Below are 18,135 nucleotides of genomic sequence, written 5' to 3' on the forward strand. Positions count from 1 at the left end.
AGACTCACACAGTCCTGCCTGTGCTACCAGCCCAGGCTCTGAGCATTAAAACAGGCTTACGTGACCTGAAAGGAACTTTGTGACATGGCACATCCCAAGTGCAACAGCCATGGCTCTGTAGTAGGAACAGGATAATGTAAAAGCTCCTACAGTTGAGCAGCAGAGTGACTGCTGATGAGGAGAGGAAACAGGGAATACTTTGAAAGGCTGTTTCTGCAAGTCACACAGGAACAGTTGTCCCTTGCACTGTGCTGTACAAAGGCCGGGTTACAGAGGACAGAGCCAGAGGAAATGCTACATTCTCCTCTGTTCTAAGACTGAATCCCTCTCTCACACACCACAGAAGGAAAAAAGAAAGAAAAAATAAAAACCAACACAAAACCCCAAGCCCCACTCCTTCCTCCTCCTGTTTGAGACAGGCACCAGAATTTCAGAGAAAAAACAAAGAACAAAACCCGTTATCTGAAAGCCTCATGGAGCTGTTCTTCCCTTCCTCTTGGCAGTCTCAAAGGGCAAGAACAAATGATAGGAAGATGCCTGCAGTCACAGTCAATGATTTTTATTGAGACAAGATCATGTACTGTGGGAAGAGGGCTTGGCAAACCTCCATCATACCCACAGCAGTCCCTGCAGACACAGCTGCAGCTCCCAGAGCTGCTATTCTGCTGGGGAAACTGTAGTGTCCAAATCTAGGAGGGAAAAAAGAAAACACTAATTTAGGGGAGAAGATGGCACTGAATCCACCTGAAAGCACATCACATCTCTGGTGCTCATGTCCACCTGGGCTCCTTCCCCACTGGCACAGAGCTCCACAGCCAGAACTGTCAGGAAAAGCACCACATCTACATTTCATGGGCACTGGATTAATCAGAGACAGATCAATCCTGCAAATTTGCCCTCCCCTCCTTTTTATTAAGCTAAAATACTTAAAACAGTTTAAATCAGCTGCTGTTAAATTAAGAGAGCCACCACACAAGCAAAATGATGAGCCATTCTGTCCTCCTGTCTGTACAATCCTCTCCTAAATACCAAGGGAGAAGTAAGTGAACAGAAATGGATCTGTAGGTGCTGAGACACTGCAGAAGATTTGGTCTTTATACATGATCAGGGACTGAACAAGAATTTATGAGAATCTGAAGTGTCATTCAGATGAGATCTCTAAGTTACTATCAACACAACTTCTCTTTAAGGGGAAGAAATCTACCAGGAAAAAACCCAGTTTTTCCATAGCAACTGCACACTCTGGGGCACCTGCTCAGGTGTAGGTGTTGATGAACAAAGCTGTGAGCCACGGGTCAGATGCACATGAAGGAACATGTGGGTGTTACTGCTCCCTCAGTATTAGGTCAGACTCCTACAGAAAGCATCCCAGGCCCTGCAGTCACCCACCTGCTTCATTATATTCCACTGATTTCAGGAAGAGTCCAGATGGTGGAGCCATGGCATATGATGGAAAGGCCCGTGAATCTTTTATCTCCAGTAGCTCCTTTATATGATGAGGTGTTAACTTGCCCTGACCAACTGCAACCAGAGCCCCTGTCATTCTCCGGACCTGGAAAAAGAGAACACAGCTTAGGAGCTGCCCTTGGAAAATTTAAGGAGATTAGGAAGTTCTGGCCAGAGTCCTACTGTCAGTGGCATTGTGCTGTTGAAGTGCTGATGGCAAGTCAAGCTAGAAACCTCACCAAGGAGTTCAGTGCCTGCCCTCAGGAACAACTGATATCACCATGATTTCTTAATATGAGCTTGCTCCTGTAATAGGGACAGCATTCTTACTAAACCCCAAAATAGTTCTCTAAAAGCCAAAAGGTTCAACAAGCCAAGATCTATTTACCCAAAGGTAAGCACTGTCTCTCCCTCTGTGCTCTGATCCTAAACCCTGGAGTGCCAAGAGCCTTTAGGGAGATGGCACAGAGAAGCAGCACAGACCCTTGACATATGCTGTTTTATCCACCTCTCACTAGAGGTCATTGTCTGCTGTGACTTCAGCTTTAATGTCTCCACACTTGTTAGTGTGAGTTAGTGTAAATGCAGACTCATGGTAGCATGGGAAATAGCCCTGTGCTTGGTGTCTGCCCTGTGCAGTTTCTGGGGCTCTTTTCTCTAATAAAAACATCCAGGTGTCAATACTTATAGCAGAAACCTGAGGTGAGATCAGAGGTCTCCCTAGTCCAGACTCCTCTTTTGAAGGGGGGCAGCAGCAGATGCTCAGGTAGGAGAAGATGAGTTCAGCCTGTTCCTGCCTTCCAACAGCCTGCCAGTTCAGAGGCAGCAGCCTGAGCTGAGTGCTGCAGGTAACCACCACTCTGCACACTCTCACTAATCAGCATTTCCCTTCTAATGCACTAAATGGGTTACAAGCATTTTCTCCCTGTCACAAGAGCATCTGATGAAGCAAACCCCTGCTGTGTATCAAGCCCTTCCCAAGCACGTTGTTGTTCTTCCCCTGCTCATATCCAGACACCCACTGTCAGAGAGCTCAGAGAGCATTACTTGGCACAGGATAAAAAACAAATTTGGTTTGTCAAAACAGAACAAAAAATAGCTGCTTACTGTTCCCACAACACACCCCCTTCTCTCCTCCTCCTCCAAAAAAGCCCTCTCTTGCCTGTTCTCCAGAGTGTGACCATGGCCAGGACAGGCAGGCTGAGGACAGCCAGCACATTCCTAATGAGGTGATCCATGAAGCTGTGGAGAGTGCCAGCCCCCTGAGAACAGCACCAAAAACCTCACTGGAGTTATTTGAAAGAAAACCCAGGGGAGACCAGACAGCATGGCAGAGGGAAGGACCCTGCAGTCACGACTGCACAGCTGAATCAGGTCTTCCCATCTCTCCTTTGTGCAACACTGAGAATTACTTCATGCTCCAAAGCCAGAAAGTAAAATTCCAGGCAGTCTTTGCTGGGCCCAGTGCCATTCAGCAGAGCAAGAACATATGTCTGTTGGTTTTTACCACTCAGACTGCAAGGACAAAGATTGCAGAAAACAAAACTTTCCATCCTCCCACACGATTATGTGACTTTGGACATTCATTTTAGATGTAAACTTAAAGAGATTCTGGTTCTACCAGCTCAGACAGAGATTACAGAACCTCCCCTCTCTGAGGCTAGGTCCCTGTGTGTGTCACACAGCTCCCACAGCAGCTCTGCCACAGGGATATGACATTGCTAACCTGATAAATAGTTACAGCCAGAGCAACACTTTGGTTCCTGGAGGCAAAGTGTGGGCTGAACACAGCACCAAACAGTACCTGTCGATAAAGAAATGATCTGCTCCTGAACTTCAGCTCCCAAAACTCCAGTTTCCTAAAGAAAGGAACCAAAAAAAAAAAAAGTCACATTTCAAATGGCTCTTCTACCCACAAGAGAAGTATAAATCACAGGTGAATGCAAAGAGAACAAATAAACTGCTGCCCAGCCCCGAATTAACCTGGCAAAGCACCAAGAGGTTTTGGACACCAGGCTACTCAGATGCAGACATTTTTTGGGGTGAAACAATTCCTGCCTGTTTCATGTGTACCTGGTTTTTTGGGGCTTGATCTTCCTGCTGCCTGACCCCTACATAGATAGCCATTCAAATAAAAGTGAAAAGTGCAACTCAGCAGCCTTGCTGAGGTACTAGTGATGTGAGGAACACAGCCTGAGGCCTCCTGGAAAAAGGCAGAACCAACCAACTCTACCATTTCATTTGGAGCTGGCTTGGGACAGTCACATGGCCCTTAGAGGCTTTGCATGATAACTCTGAACACTCAGCAATGCCTACTGTGACATCCATGTGCTACTGGAAAGGCCAGGAGAAGCAAGTCAGGACATGGGCATGCCTGAGGAATCCAGCTGCAGCACTGGAACACAGGCAAGGCTGGACAAGGAAGCACTGCAGGCTGAGGGTGGGCAGAGCAGGAAGTGGCAGAGCAATGTCTGGGGATGGATGGATGCCAGAGTGACACAAAGTGTCATCCTTTCCCCTCACCAAATCTGCCTGTTTATACAGATACACCATGTTCCAGAAAATGTCATGGTAGTAACCAGCATTCCTTATAAGAACTCTACTGAGGCTCACTATTCCAGCACTTCTCTGACACTTGCATCCTCTGCTAAATCTTTACTAGTTCTTTTCTAAATATTTGTGTTGTTTTGGTGATGTTCCAGTACCAGCTCTAACACTAAAACCCAATGCAAACCCATGCTCAGGAGCAGTCCTGCAGGGAAGAACCTGCATGCACATTTCTTTCCTACAAATAAAAAGCCCCACCTGATATGCACATTAGGTATATATAAAAATCATTCCTACAGCAAAAAGAGACAAAGCTAACCTTGCACAATCCAGAAGAGCAGGTTTTTACATGCAAATCCTCTCCTGCCCTGAAATGAGCCCAGGAACTGGGCACCGAAGGTCTATGGAGGACTCTGCTGTGAGCAAAGTGCAGCTGCAGAGTAGGTTTGGGGAGGGTTCAGGTGGACAGGCTGGGTTTGCACCAAGGAAGGGGCTGCCCTTTCCCTGGGAGAGGGGGAACAGGGACAAGGTGTTCACAGGCCCACACGGGGCAGCAGGGCAGGGCCAGCAGGAAGAGAAACTGAAATAGTCATGCAGGGAGCAGCCACAAGCTGTTTTCTCACAGGATTTACAGATACATTTCTGCTTTAACCCTCCTTGTCGTGTCTGTTGGCACATGCAAAGGCAGCTCCTGCCCCCAGATTCCTCTTTATGTCAGGAAATGACAGTTTCTATCACTGAGGTATGGTCTGCTCTCCCCCCAGCTTGGTGCACGTGGCACAGAGATGTGCACTGCTACACACGTGCACTAATTGGGGTCATAATTCAGCTCAGCTCGTTGGCAAAGCATGAGAGACAGTTTTTTTGAACAGGGACAAATCACCCTCTCATCAAATTGCACACTCCTTCTTCAGCCAGGATTCTCCTGTCTCAGTTGTCTTGACAAGATACATTGAGCTACAAAAGATGGGTCAAGATATTTAGGAAAAGTATCTTATAGACTTTGAAAGAGAACAAGATCTTTTCCTATAAGAGGGAAACGTTGTTTGCCTTGTCAATCATCTCACAGATAATTTTGCTTACCAGCAAAAAAACCCAGCTGTCTTTTTGCACTTGGCAGCAGAAGCCAGCACCTTGCAATGAATAATACATTATCAGCTAAAAGCCAGGTGACAGAGCAATCACTCCCTAGAAGGAAGTCTCTGAACACATCCTTAGCATTCAAAAGCATTTTGTATGGATGGGACACTAACTCCACTTCCACTGTTGCTGAGCAACTGAGTTTGATGGAAGGAATAATTTTAACAGTCAGCCTTTAAACAGACAAGAGGTCAATTCAGAGGATTGGTTTAAGTTCAGAAAGGAAGGAAAGGATGAGAGAGAAAAGCTGTATTATTTGACTAAGAGACCATGGTTGATCATTCTATGGATTCCTCCCTCCAAAACAGAAAACAAAGCTCCTTAGATTAAGAAAAAAAAAATAAATTAAAAAATCTATTTATAAGCTTTTACTTCTATCCCAGCCCTTTCACTGCAGGAACAGTTCATTCTGCTACTGAAAAACACACATGGACTTCAGGCATATTTGCTGTCTTCCTTGCAGAATGGGCAAACAAACACCATGACTGCAGCTGTTCCCATAGGGGAAGTTTTACAGATTAAAAGTAACAAGGACTCAGTAATTAAAAAACCCTGAACCAACAAACATAAAACACCCCAACAACACCTAGTCAGTCACAAAGACCCAAACCCCTCCGCTCTCTTTCTCTAGATCAGAAAACTCATGATTGTGGTTATTACTAAGTATTTTAAGAGAGTTAAATGCCATTTTAATGCATTGAGACCTGGCTTCTCAAAGCCATTCCCTTCAGCCTAAACATTCATGAAATCAATTAATATTGACAGATTACAAAAGTGACTCACTATGAAACACAAGTTTGGCTGCATGTGTCACCAAAAGCAAAAATATTCTCTCAGCAACTAGCCTGATGCTTTTGATCCTGTTTTTAGGTTTGCTCTCTCTCTCTTGTGAGCTGTTTTTGGCCTCATGTGGGATGGGTTTATGCAGCAAGTTAGGCAAAGAATGGCAATTTCCCTTTTTTACATAAAAATGGAAGACATAAAACATTTCATTACAATGCTACTCATCACAAAGAACAAAATGATCTCGTGGATGAAGCCTTTCACTGTCACTTGTGTCCCTAAGCAGAACCACAATTGACAGAAGATGCTGAACAGGAAAAGCAGGAACCAGACAAAATGGGAGGAACTGGGAAGAACTGAAAAAACAGGGTTACTCTGAGCTCAGAGACCTCTCTCTGCTTTGCAGCTCCCTTTCAGTTTGTGTCTTGCAGTGACTGCTGGCATAAAATACCCTGTTTGAAGACACAGGGAAAGAAGCAGTGGGCTGTTTGCAAACTGCAGTGAGCTGGCAGCCTGGAGTGTGGCACTGCTTGTTCCTCAGGAGGATTCCAATCTAATGGAGGGTCGCTGGGGAAAACTACAAAGAAAAGGGTTTTCTCCTGGACAGAAAGCAGGAAAATGTGGTTGAGAGACAGGCAACAGTGAGATTTCCTTTCAGGATGAAACAGAACAGCCACGTGTCTGTGACAGAAGCCAGCACAAAAGCAAAAGCCACGTTCAGATGATAAAACACTCATGATCTTTCTGGGAAAAAATCCTGCAGTTTTTGCTAGAGAGAAAATACATCCAGCCACATCATTTCAATACTTGCAAGACTTGGTCCTGAAAGAACCTGAAACTCAACAGTTTTTTGCTTATCTAATGACTGAGGAATATTGGCTTTTCCTTCATGAACATTCCCTGGGAAGACAGGAGTTACTGGTGTGAAACAAGCAGATCTGCATAGCTAAAGCAGTGACCTAGGTGTTGGGTGGTTTTTTTCCTGCTATTTGCAGCCTTCAGGCAAACCTAGGATAGCAATGGGGGAAAAAAATAAATCCCATTCCCTGGCAGAGCTGGTCTTTAGCAACCAAAATGAGTGTAAATGCTGGAAGCACCTCATAGGAATTGCTGTGTGCCAGATTCCATACACGAGTTTATAACATCCTGCCATTTAATGCATGAACAACTGGAGGAGAGGGAAAGAAAAGTCCTTTCCTGTCACTAGGCAGAACCCTGCTGCCACTATGGAAGGGCTGTGAAGGCAACACAAGGGGGGTCGGACCTCAAAGCAGATGAGAGCAGCTCCTGGGTCAGTACCTGGACTCTCACCTGTTTTCATAGTGGTGGGACAGGAAACCAGGAGAGGGCTGGATGTCTGCCTGGAGCATGGTTCTGACTGGAGGCTGGAAAGCTGTTTTGGAGTTAAGTGAGCGAAAGGTGCTGAAGTCATGGGTTCCCAGCAGGAATTGTGCTGCATCCTGCATGGCAGGCACGTCCAGGGAGCTGAAATGAAAGGAGCAGAGGAACAGGGCAGGAGCATCAGGTGGTATGTTAGGTGAGTCAGAGTCCAATTAATTGATGAGATGCATAAACCTGGCATTGCAGCTCTGTGGAAACACGTTTTGCAAGCTGGAGTTTCTCTTGTAATGGCCCAAACCTCAAAGCAAGATGCCAAGTGACCTGAGGTCAGAAGGTTTTCCAAACCCCAGGCAAGCTGAGGGGTTGGCAGGCAGGGGCTTTGACACAAACCTTGATCCTGCTGTGCTGCTTGGAACACTTCAAATAACTCTATTCAAATTGCTGGCTAGAGCATAGGGCAAGAGAACCAAAATCCTTTGCAGTATCTGGATCTTATAAACTGAAAAACATTGCCAGGTAAGAAAATATCAAACACTATGATGGCTTTCCAAACCTTAGATCTGCAACAGCCAGAAGATTAAATTAGGAAGTAACAGAAATGGAATGAGTGAGCAGACTGTTGGAGATGAAGCCAGGGTAAACCCAAGGTGGAGGAGATGCAGAAGGAAGGGCTAAGGGTGAAACTCAGAATGTCAAGTGTCAGTAGGATCTCTTCATTTGAAGTCTCTAGGTCTGTTCAAAATAGTCTCAAGCAAAGGAATTCATACAGATTTACTAATCTGTTTGCTGAACAGATGCTTAGTTTGATTCCATTTTTGTTAATTGCTCCTAAGAAAAGCCAGATCAAGTATGCATGATCCGTGGCTTCAGTTTTTCAGATCTTAACTGAAGTAAAAATATTTCTGAAGAAAAAAAAACCAAAACCCAACAAGACCAGGTTTTCCAACATCATTTTTTTTCACTGTGTTCAAGAAAAACAACTAGCATGTCAGAATCCTGGTCACATTGAGAAGAGCTGATGACACATAGTTGGTAATTAAGATGCCAATAGAAGTTTAATGTGTATTATGTGTTTTATACACCAGATGTGCACATACTAGGAGCTTCTCCACTACTGACAATGCAAACATCCCACCTTTTAGTCAGCCACCTCCCCTTCAGAATCTCTAATACTCTCACCCTCTCCTTTCTGTGGCATTGCCATTTGAGAAAATGAACTGCAGTGCCTGGATTAAATTAAATGCTATTTCCTCAAGCCCATAACATCTAATTTTGCAATTTCATATTTATTTTTCCCTTCCACAGCCCGCAGAAAAGTAGGTCAGCAATTTAATGTTAGGACAATGTCATCTTCATGCCTCTGCTAAGACAGCTGAGATTACATTTTTTCCATCACCCACAATTGTTATTCCAATGGTGGTGATGAAATTACCATAACTGGCTACAAACCTGTTGTGGAAAACTCCAGGTTTCCTGAATGTATGTTTATCCCAGTACAACGTAAACTAAAGGAAAATAACAAATTATTTTCTGGGGTTTGTTTGTTGTTTCTTCACCCACTGTTTATCATAGCCCAAGTTGTATTTTTTAAATGGCACTGAATTTGTTTTTCTTCCCTTGCATATATAAGCACTGATTTGTTAAGACTGGGAGGCTACTCCAGGAACAGAAGTGAATACTGAGCTAGAGACACTGGTTTGTTATTGTAGGGTTGCTCAGTCATTGGCTTTTGCTATTTAAGCATACAAGCACTCTGGGAATGAGAGAGCAGATTTACATACAGTGGCTACTAGAAACAGGACTAGGGGGGGAAAGATAATTCTCAGCCTTCATTCCTGCCTGTCTGTATGGTCACACCTAAAACTCTGAGATGTGCTGTGCCAGGCAGTTCTGCCTGTCTGCATCACATCAGGGCATGGCTCCTCCAGCCAGCTGTCCCACTGGGTTTGCTGGAGGAACTGGCAAGGTCATCTGAGGAAACGCTCCTCACTTCCATGGGGAGGGACACAGAAAGTTGCTGATGGGCTCTGACCAGACTCACTGAGTCTTCCAGCAGCACTAAGCATGTTTAGCTCAGGCCCAACTGACAGTCCAGTTAAGAAGAGGTGTAGGTCCCAGGTTTCTGCCAACATCACTCAGTGCAGCTGCCCTGATTCCAACAGGGAAATCTTGTCAGTACAAATGGGAAATCTGCCATCATGTGTGGAAATGACCCCCTCCCCACCTGCCCCAGAGCCAGGCCTTTCCTGAGCATTGACAAGGTGGCTCCCAGGGAGGTGTCCTGGCACACACTTACGGTCCCATGGGAGCCCAGCAGAGATCCCTTTCAAACACAGGTATCTGGGAGTAGTGGGCACAGCCCGTCAGCACCCGGTAGATGTAGGTCCTGGACAGGGCGGAGAAGCGCGCGTGGAAGCTGCTGCTCACCCGGTGGGCTTTCAGAATGCTGTTAGGGCAGAAGAGAGTCAGGGGGATGGACAGAAAGTGGTGTGCACCAATTCAAAACTTTTGCCTGGTCACCACAAAGGTGGGAACATTCAATGGATTCTTTGAGAAACTGCAATTGCAATTAATCAATTCTCATTCTCTCCTGACAACCAGTGACTAACCAGTGACCAAGGGTTTGCACTCGCAGGCTGGCACAGGCATCTGACAACTAGAAGAGGCAGAAGAGTCTTCAGATGCACAGTGAAACCAACTCTGGGTCATCCATCATCATGTTTTGGGGATACTGATGCCATCACAAGAGGCTAAGACTGGTCAGTCCTTCAGGTGAGAAACAGCAACTCATGGTATATGTTCTGTGTTGCACGGTGAAGGCAAACGCCTCGCCCAGCCCCTCGCAAGGTGCCGTGTCTGGCTGAGGGCACGTGTGCTCCCAGCCACCCTGGAGGTGGGAGGAGCAGCTTCCCAAAGCAAGCTGACCCCCTCCCTTTCCAGCTGAGGAGCACACCTTAAAAACACTGTGCCCTTCTGCCTTTGGAGAACCATGCCAGTGGGAAGGACTGCCCCAACAACAGCCACTTCTGTGCTCACTCAGCTCAGCAGCTCGTGGTGGCAGATGGAGACAGTTGAAACTAGGTCACCTCCCTCCCACCACCCCCCACATCCTCCAAGACAAACAGGACTTGGCTGCAGCAGTGAAGTTGCATCCCACCGTTGCCTAGATGGGGTCTATCCAGGATCAGCAGATTGCTGCATGCACCTCTCTGCAGGTGTTACTTTAGAGGACATCTCTCCTGAGAAGGTAGTTCTTCTGCTGTGTGTCTGTCTTCTGAGTTTAGCAGAGGGAGGAGAAGGGACCCAGGACAGCTAAAAAATTGATACCATTTGGGATCCAGTAATAGACAAACCTATTTATTTACTTTAAAAAGGCTGGTGCTTCAGGGATTTTTGCCAGCTCAAGTGCCTCTGGCTCACATCCCTTGACTGCAAAAGCTCAGACCACAGAAGAAATCAAAGCTGAGCCACAGGCCTCCACAAAGATTTGCAATAACAAGCCCAGGAGATTGCTCCACTGCTATAAACTCTCAGTAGAAATGCAAACTACATCCTCCAGGCCTCTAATGGAGTTTGAACCTAGGTCCTCCAGCCTCTTCTAAACATAACAGTATGATTATTACTTGTATTTTCCTCTGTCTACATGCCTCCACAAGCACCTCATCTATCTTGAGCTTCTCTTGTTAACACTTACGTGATTTTTATTAAATAAACATCCTTTTACTCTCTCTGATAGAATAATTATTTCAGAAAAGCCTGTTTATGCTCAGATGATGCTTCAACAAAGGCATCCTTTCCTGCCTCTCCTAGCAGATGCAATTGCTACCATAGGCTTTTTCCAGCTAGGAGTGCCTTTTCAACATTTATTCCAGCAGCTACATTTCAGGCCCTGTTAAGTTCCCAGTTTTTGAAAGACTGCTGGCAAACAAAGTGGCATTCTTTACCTTTTCAGAGCCTGAATTTCAGAGGAGGTTGAAGGAAAAAAAAGCCTGGAAACATTTAAGTAGAAATTAGCAACGTATTGGATACAAATATGTCCTCCAGAAGTTCATCCTTCTCTTGCCACTGACAACAGAAACTAAGTGACAATTTGCCAACACTTAGAAGAGGGGAAAATATATCTTGTGTGTGAAGATGGGAGAGTGTATTTCCTCCTTTCTCCAACAAGGGCAATAGAAAAGATTTTGACTTGCCACCAACTCACCGGATTGGCTCAGTCCTCAGGTGGTAATTAAGGCAGTGGATGAGCTGTTTCTCATTAAAAGCTGGCTTCCCCGGCGCCCTCTGGATGTCAAAGTGAGCAGAGTTGCAGAGAGCATGGACACCACTATCCGTTCGGCTGGAGATGCAGAACTTGATGGGAACGAGGGGTTTCAGGTTCTGCGCTGCCTTCTGGAAGCCAACACAAAATGGAATCACACTGAAATTTTCCCTGTTCTGTGCCAAAATGATACAGATCCACATTTCAGATTGCTGCTACTGCTGACAGCTCTGTTCTCTTCTCACTCTGTACAAATGCTGGAGAGGTGAGGTGGAGAACAGGCAAATTATTGTGTACCACCCACGGCAGGAAAGCAAAAGTTCAGCTACTTCTCTCGAGTCTAAATAAAAAATCCTGGGGACACTGAGCCATCTACCTCTGCAAAGCAGCTGAGAGCCACAAAATGAACCTGTGAAATCAGTTGTGCATGAGGGTGTCCAAGAGCAAGTGTGTATTAGGAATGGTCTGACAAATGAAGCATCTATTTGTCTTTCCCTGCAGCTGGATTGCTTACTGGTTTCATCATGCAGTGGCTTTAGTTGCAGAGACACAAGGGATTGCACCACGTTTCCAACTGCTGCACCACTGCTGCATTGCTGGGTTCTAATAAATACTAAGGTGCAAGCTTCTGGTTGGAAGTCATGACAGCCTCACTGACACAATGGGTGCTTTGTCAAAGGAAATTAATTTAAAAAATCTAATTCGCTTTTAGTGGAATAGATAAAAGTTAAAGCGAAAGCCAGGAAAAAAGCAACTGACAAAGTGATTTTTCTGTTGCCAAAGCAATCTCCTACGTCACTGAAATTATTATCCAAATGAGTTGAAGATGACAGTTCTCTGGGTCCATTTTCCTTCCTCTCTTCCTTTTTTCTGGGGGGGGTGGAGTGGGTAGGAGGTTGCACCAAACTTGCCTTGCATAGCAAGGAGTTTTGTTTCTCTCCTGCTTTGCCTTTTCCTTTCATGAAGAATAATATCTGGCCTTAGCACAAGGCTGCTGACCAAAGCAGAGCTCTGTGGGGGGAAGATTAGTTCTGGGCAGCATTTACTGGCACAATGGGAAAGAGCCCACTCAGGAGATGGTTCAAACCCACTCAGGAGATGGTTCAAACCAACATGAAAGGGAACTTAATTCTGTAGCTCCTAACAGGCCTCACACATGGTACCTGTTAGCACAGAAGAGCTGCTCACTTCAGCAAAAGGTGCTACACAGGGGATCTTCCTTTACAGCACGGGCATTTGTAAGAACTGAGACTAGAGCATGAAGTCCCACATTTTCCGTGTTTCCATAAGGAACAGGAGGAAGCCAAATCACAGGACTCAAACTTCCCCATGTGGGGAAGCAAGGCCTGGAATTTTGGTTTGGACCCGTAACTAGCAAGCTGGGATTCCAAGTTCTTCAAGACCAATATGTTGTTTCCAAGAAAGAAAGAAAGCAAGCATTGTCTGCAAACCTCACCCCCCTCAAAGATATATTAAAAGCTCCTTCAAATATCTACATCTGTCCTCAAACTAAAACAAGTCTCCATTTCCTCCAGACAATCCCAGGGCTCTGTTACATAGCAGCACTGAGGACTACCAAAGCTTTCATGCCTGCTATGATACAGTGCTTTATGGGTTATAGACAGGTCTTCTGCTCAGCCCCACACCAGCAATTTTGCCTTCTCACACAGAGGGCTTCAATACACATTCACAAACCAGTCCATTACCCTTCTGTTGAAACACAAGGTCTACACCTCACAGGTTATCGCTCGTCTGTAACTGCAAACAAATGTCTGAACATACTTAGAATACAATAAGGATTTCATTACCGTTTTAATTTTGCCCTTCCTTTTAGTTGCCTTCCTGGCTTTGGAAAGTTGTGAAGTTCAAGGCTGCACAGAAATGGAGGAAGATAAATTCCTACAGGCCCCAGAAGTTTTCTATTAAAGTTGCTTTAAGACTTCCCATGTGGATCTAATAGACACAGCCCTGCTCAGCAGTGCCCAGCATCAATACCACCACATGAAAGCAAAGCACATATCCCAGAACTGGCCTGCAAAGTGCTGATACAATGAAAAGACAACACCAAATAAGTTTATCTTTTTCTTTTTTCTTCTTCTTCTTTTCTCCTTTAATCGCTCATCCTACCCACTTGCCTGATAAAACAAAGTTCCTCAGATAATGCAAAACAACTGCTGGGCTCACCCAAAGTCCGGCGCCTGGGGCTGAGACACTGGATGGTTCAGAGGATTAGATAAATGAGATAGAAAGTCCTTTGGGGCTCTTCTTTCAAGATCTGCACAATATTTATACACTTTCTCCACAACGGTCTCAGGCAAGAAGCCATACAACTACACCCTGAGAACTCTTATTCAAGCCATAATTCCTCACACTTCCCTTCTGCAGCCTACTCAGCAGGAGCATGCAGGAACGATCACCCTTGCTCAGTAACCCACAGCACTGAGTGGAAATAACCTTGGCCACGCTCACAGAGTGGCTGGGTAGGACAGCAATTCTGCTCCCAGACCAGCTCTTCCACAGCTTTGCTCCTTCACAACCCCAGAATCTTGGTGAACGCAGGCAGGGCACACCACAAAGTGGGCACACCACCTTCCAACTGCTACAGTTGGTGCTTTCAGGTTAAGACAGCCTGACCAAACCAAACAAAAAGGCATGAGCTGACCTAAAGCAATCAGCTTTAACCTTGTTAGCAATCTCGTATCTTCAGACACAAGCTTCATTTCAAACTACATGGTGCTTCCAAGGCAAGAGAGAAAAATAACGCAGCTTCCTTTTCTTTCCTGCACAGGAATGTGGGATTCACCAGCACTGCTCAAATAATGCAGCTCAACAGCAGCTTGTAATTAAATTACCACAAGGTTACACAAACATCCAGGTGTGCTGAGCACTCTACCCTATACAAGTGACCCAGTTTCTACTCTCTGGTGTGACAGCTCTTCTTTTGCACTCCTATTGCACACTTACTCGGAGCACACTTGCATAGTGCTGTGCTCTGTAATATTCAAAACAATCCAATTAAAAGTACTGTTTATCCTTGATAATATCTGTGGCTCAACAACATGACTCTATAATTTTCATCTGAATGACCACACAATTAGCAAGGACCTACCTCCAAATAATTCTGGACTCCAGCTATTGCCTGATCATTCGAAGTCTCCATAACCCCACTGCAGAGCAAAACAAATGGCAAGTTATTGATAAGTGTCAAGACCTGAGGACTTGACACAGAGTCCACCAACACATCCAGAAGCTAATGAGGGACACTCATCAAACTGTTTGCCATTGAGTGCCCTGGATCTTTTTACAGAATTTGCAGGGACCAGACACTTTGATGAATGGACAGGGAAACAGATGCAGAGGTTATGTGCACTCAGGAGGCTGGAAATAAAAATCATCCTGTGAATGTTACTTTCTGAACTAGCCCTTCAGAGGGTGGCTGATGTGTCTGTTGGCAAACGAATTACACTAGAAAAGAGTTTGCAGATGAAACTTTTCCAGGGGCAGAAGCTGGTTGGAAGTTGCAGGTCCCTTTCTGGCAGGCCCTGTGGATGTCATCAAGGGACAGAAAGACCATGAAGACAGTTTGTGATGAGCTTCATTCTCTGCTACAGAAGTCACAGCCCTTCACAAAAGCTGCTGAAGTGCAGAGAGATAGCTCCTGAGGCTAAACTCAAACTACCAGTAACTATTTGGACTAATTTAGGTGAGTACCCGCAGTGACACAGACCAAAAAGAATTGTGGGTTTTCTTATACAATGCTATTATTCTGTAAAACCCTCATGAAGATGGGCACAATTCCACGAGCTGGAGCTGCACACGTTCTCCCACACGCTTTTCAGGATGCAAACAAGCAGAGCTACACACGTGGGATGCTTAAGGCCTGGGGAGATCCAACCTCAGCTACATCCCGCAGGACCCAGCCCACAGATCCCATCACCTGCATCCCTGGCACCCCACGGGGCACCCCACGAACCACCACTGCAGGGAAGGCAGGAACTTACCTTCCTTCTTCCCCCCCCCCCCAGCCTGAGATGAGGGGTTTGCCACCTGCCGTCCTCCCTTCGCCTGCTTTACGCGTTTCCCACCCAAACCGCCCCTTCCAGCACGCGGACCCCAGCTCCCTGCCGGCCGCCACCGGCTCCCCGGGGGGTTTTTTTTCCCCCTCACACGGGGCACCGCGCTCACCCAGCCGCTCTCCCCTCACAAGCCCTGACGAACCCCCCGCCCGCGGCCTCCACACTCTGCGCTCCCACCTGACGGAGCCCGCTGAGGCACCTACCTATACTTAGTGCCAAAATACTGAAAGAACACTAGGTACCGGGCTGGGGGCGAAACCATCTGTGCTGCCTACAGCCCCCACCCCCCCTGAGGGCCGGGGCTCTGGAGAGCGAGGCGGAGAGAGACCCCGGGGCGGGAGAGAGGCCTGCCCGCCCCTCAGGGCTGGGCGGGAAGAGCGGGGCGGCCTTTCCCGCCCTCGGGGAGAGGCCGGGAGGCCTTTCCCGCCCTGAGGGAAGAGCGGGGCGGCCTTTCCAGCCCTGAGGGAGCGGTCGGGAGGCCTTTCCAGCCCTGAGGGAAGAGCGGGGCGGCCGGGAAGCCTCTCCAGCCCCCTTCCCGCCCCTCAGGGAGCAGCCGGGAGGCCTTTCCAGCCCTGAGGGAAGAGCGGGGCAGCCGGGCGGCCTTTCCAGCCCCTCAGGGAGCAGCCGGGCGGCCTCTCCAGCCCTGTGGGAGCAGCCGGGCGGCCTCCCCGCCCCTCAGCCGGCTCTTCCCCCCCCGCCGGCCCGCCCAGCACCGCCCGCTTCCGCCGCGGCTCCGGGCGGCTGCGAGAAGCGGCGAGAGGAGCCGCGCGGGCTTTGCCGGCCCCGGGTGTTGTCCCCGCCGGCCCGCGAGGCCTCAGGGCCCGCGGGGGAAGGCAGCGGCCCCCGGGAGGAGCAGCCCCCGGCCCCGCGGCTCCTGCCGTCCCTGTGCCACCTCGGCCTGGGCCCGGGGTTCTCCTTTAAGGCCTGTCTGACCCAGGCAGCCGTCCTGAGGGGACAAGCCCCTTGGAAGTCGGTGCTTCATCCTCTCGGCTGCTCTTCGGCTTTTTTTAGGTTTTTCCTGCTGGCGGCAGGTTGGCAAGTGGCTCTGTTTGCCTTTAGAAACCCTCTGAGTGAGCTTCTTGTTTGGTTTTTTTTTTTTTTTTTTTATCGAATTCTAGTGGGAATCGATCCCTTGGGCTGTTCCTAGCGCAGTTCTGCAGGCTTCGCTTGCCCCCCGAGCCAAAGGGGGCCCCAGATATGCCCCCCAGATAAGCATGTCAAAAAAATTAAAAGACTTGAAGTGCCAGAGCAGGAACAGGAAAAAAAATGGTTTAATGGGACCAGAAGTTTCAAGGGCCAGGCCAAGACACAGAACTTACTGTGGTGAGTGGCCCTTCCATGCTCTCCTGCCTTAGGGCTACTTGTGAACTTGGGATTGTGGACTCCGAGGCTCTGATGTTCCCAACCTACAGTGTGAAACTGCTCCTGACTCCACCAACAGCCATGGCAAAGTCCCCAGAAAAACCAACACGGATTTTTCAGGAAAGGCATTCCATCTGTTTCAGCCTGCTGATGAAAAGATGTGTGCAGGCTGCCTCTTGCTGAGGGTAAATTACAGCTACAGGGACCAAAATAGGCCAAGAAAGTGCTGATAAACAAAGGCTGCAGATGTTCTTCATTTCTATGTTCTGTATTTTTAAATCTTCATTTGTCTTTCTAAAATACTGAACTGCAATATCTCTCTGTACAATGGATAGCCTGAAAGCAGTATGAACAATCACCCAACTCAGCAAAAGAGGGAGAGCAACAGAAAAACCTCTGGTCCTCTCATACAAATCTGAGATCTGTTTTGAATGGAAAAATCCAGCCCAGCTTTCAGCTCACACAATGGCATCCAGACTCTATTATAATGAAAGTGATGAATCTCAGCTTTAAAGAGGATGGTAATTTTCTAATCCCTGAGCTTATGCATACACACAGAGAGGCAGAAATACCCACAAGATTTCCTCAGTGCTGGAATAACCAAAGGAATTAAATATTGTATTGATTTAACCTTTATGAAACCACATGAAACGGAGGCCACAAGAGGTCACCTTGTCCCTTCTCCTGGACCAAGGCACTGAGCTGGGCTAATTCCTCTTCCTGCATTCTTCAGAACCTTTCAGCCTCTGATAACTGGGTTAAACAAGTCAGACTTTTGCTCACACAAAGATACTCTGGACTGTGGCTGACAAATCACACGGGCCTGAGAACTCAGATGGAAACAGGAGCCTGGTCTAGAGGCAAGTGTTAGCTGCAGTGTGTGTGCAGAAAAGATGTGGAAGATCTTGTTTCATCTCATTTCATCACAGTCCTTTCCATGGCTGAGGTAAGGCCTCATAGTGACAGTTTGTAATGGATTCACATGCCTCTGGCTCTCGTGTTGGTCTGGTCTTGGTTTAAGTCCAGATTACACAGGATTCTTAAAATGTGGAGGTTTACACTCCAGGCCCTTCTCTCAGTTTTAAATTAATGTTATCCTGTTCTCCTGCCTGCGTTGCTCTATGGGTGGAGGATCAGACCCAAGCCCATTGTAATTAGCCTCATTTATCCATGCCACAT

General features: G+C 47.0%; 1 protein-coding gene across 4 annotated transcripts; it reads right to left on the reverse strand.

The window, feature by feature from the left end:
• Window positions 1-442: 442 nt before the first annotated feature.
• PUSL1 (pseudouridine synthase like 1) lies at window positions 443-16,191 on the reverse strand. Of its 4 annotated transcripts, none has more exons than XM_051637177.1 (8): window positions 15,837-16,191; window positions 14,628-14,685; window positions 11,462-11,649; window positions 9,554-9,703; window positions 7,228-7,401; window positions 3,251-3,305; window positions 1,390-1,552; window positions 443-689 (listed from the first exon to the last, which is right to left on the reverse strand). In XM_051637177.1, exons 1-8 carry the CDS (start codon window positions 15,854-15,856, stop codon window positions 658-660), a joined length of 840 nt encoding a protein of 279 aa, XP_051493137.1. In that variant the 5' UTR covers window positions 15,857-16,191; the 3' UTR covers window positions 443-657. The 4 variants fall into 4 exon arrangements, with proteins under 4 accessions (XP_051493137.1, XP_051493136.1, XP_051493138.1 ...); XM_051637176.1 differs by having other exon boundaries at window positions 15,798-16,191; XM_051637178.1 differs by lacking the exon at window positions 9,554-9,703 and having other exon boundaries at window positions 15,798-16,191.
• Window positions 16,192-18,135: the final 1,944 nt, after the last annotated feature.

This window comes from Apus apus, chromosome 20 (assembly GCF_020740795.1).
Source record: "Apus apus isolate bApuApu2 chromosome 20, bApuApu2.pri.cur, whole genome shotgun sequence".
Classification (NCBI taxonomy): Eukaryota; Metazoa; Chordata; class Aves; order Apodiformes; family Apodidae; genus Apus; species Apus apus.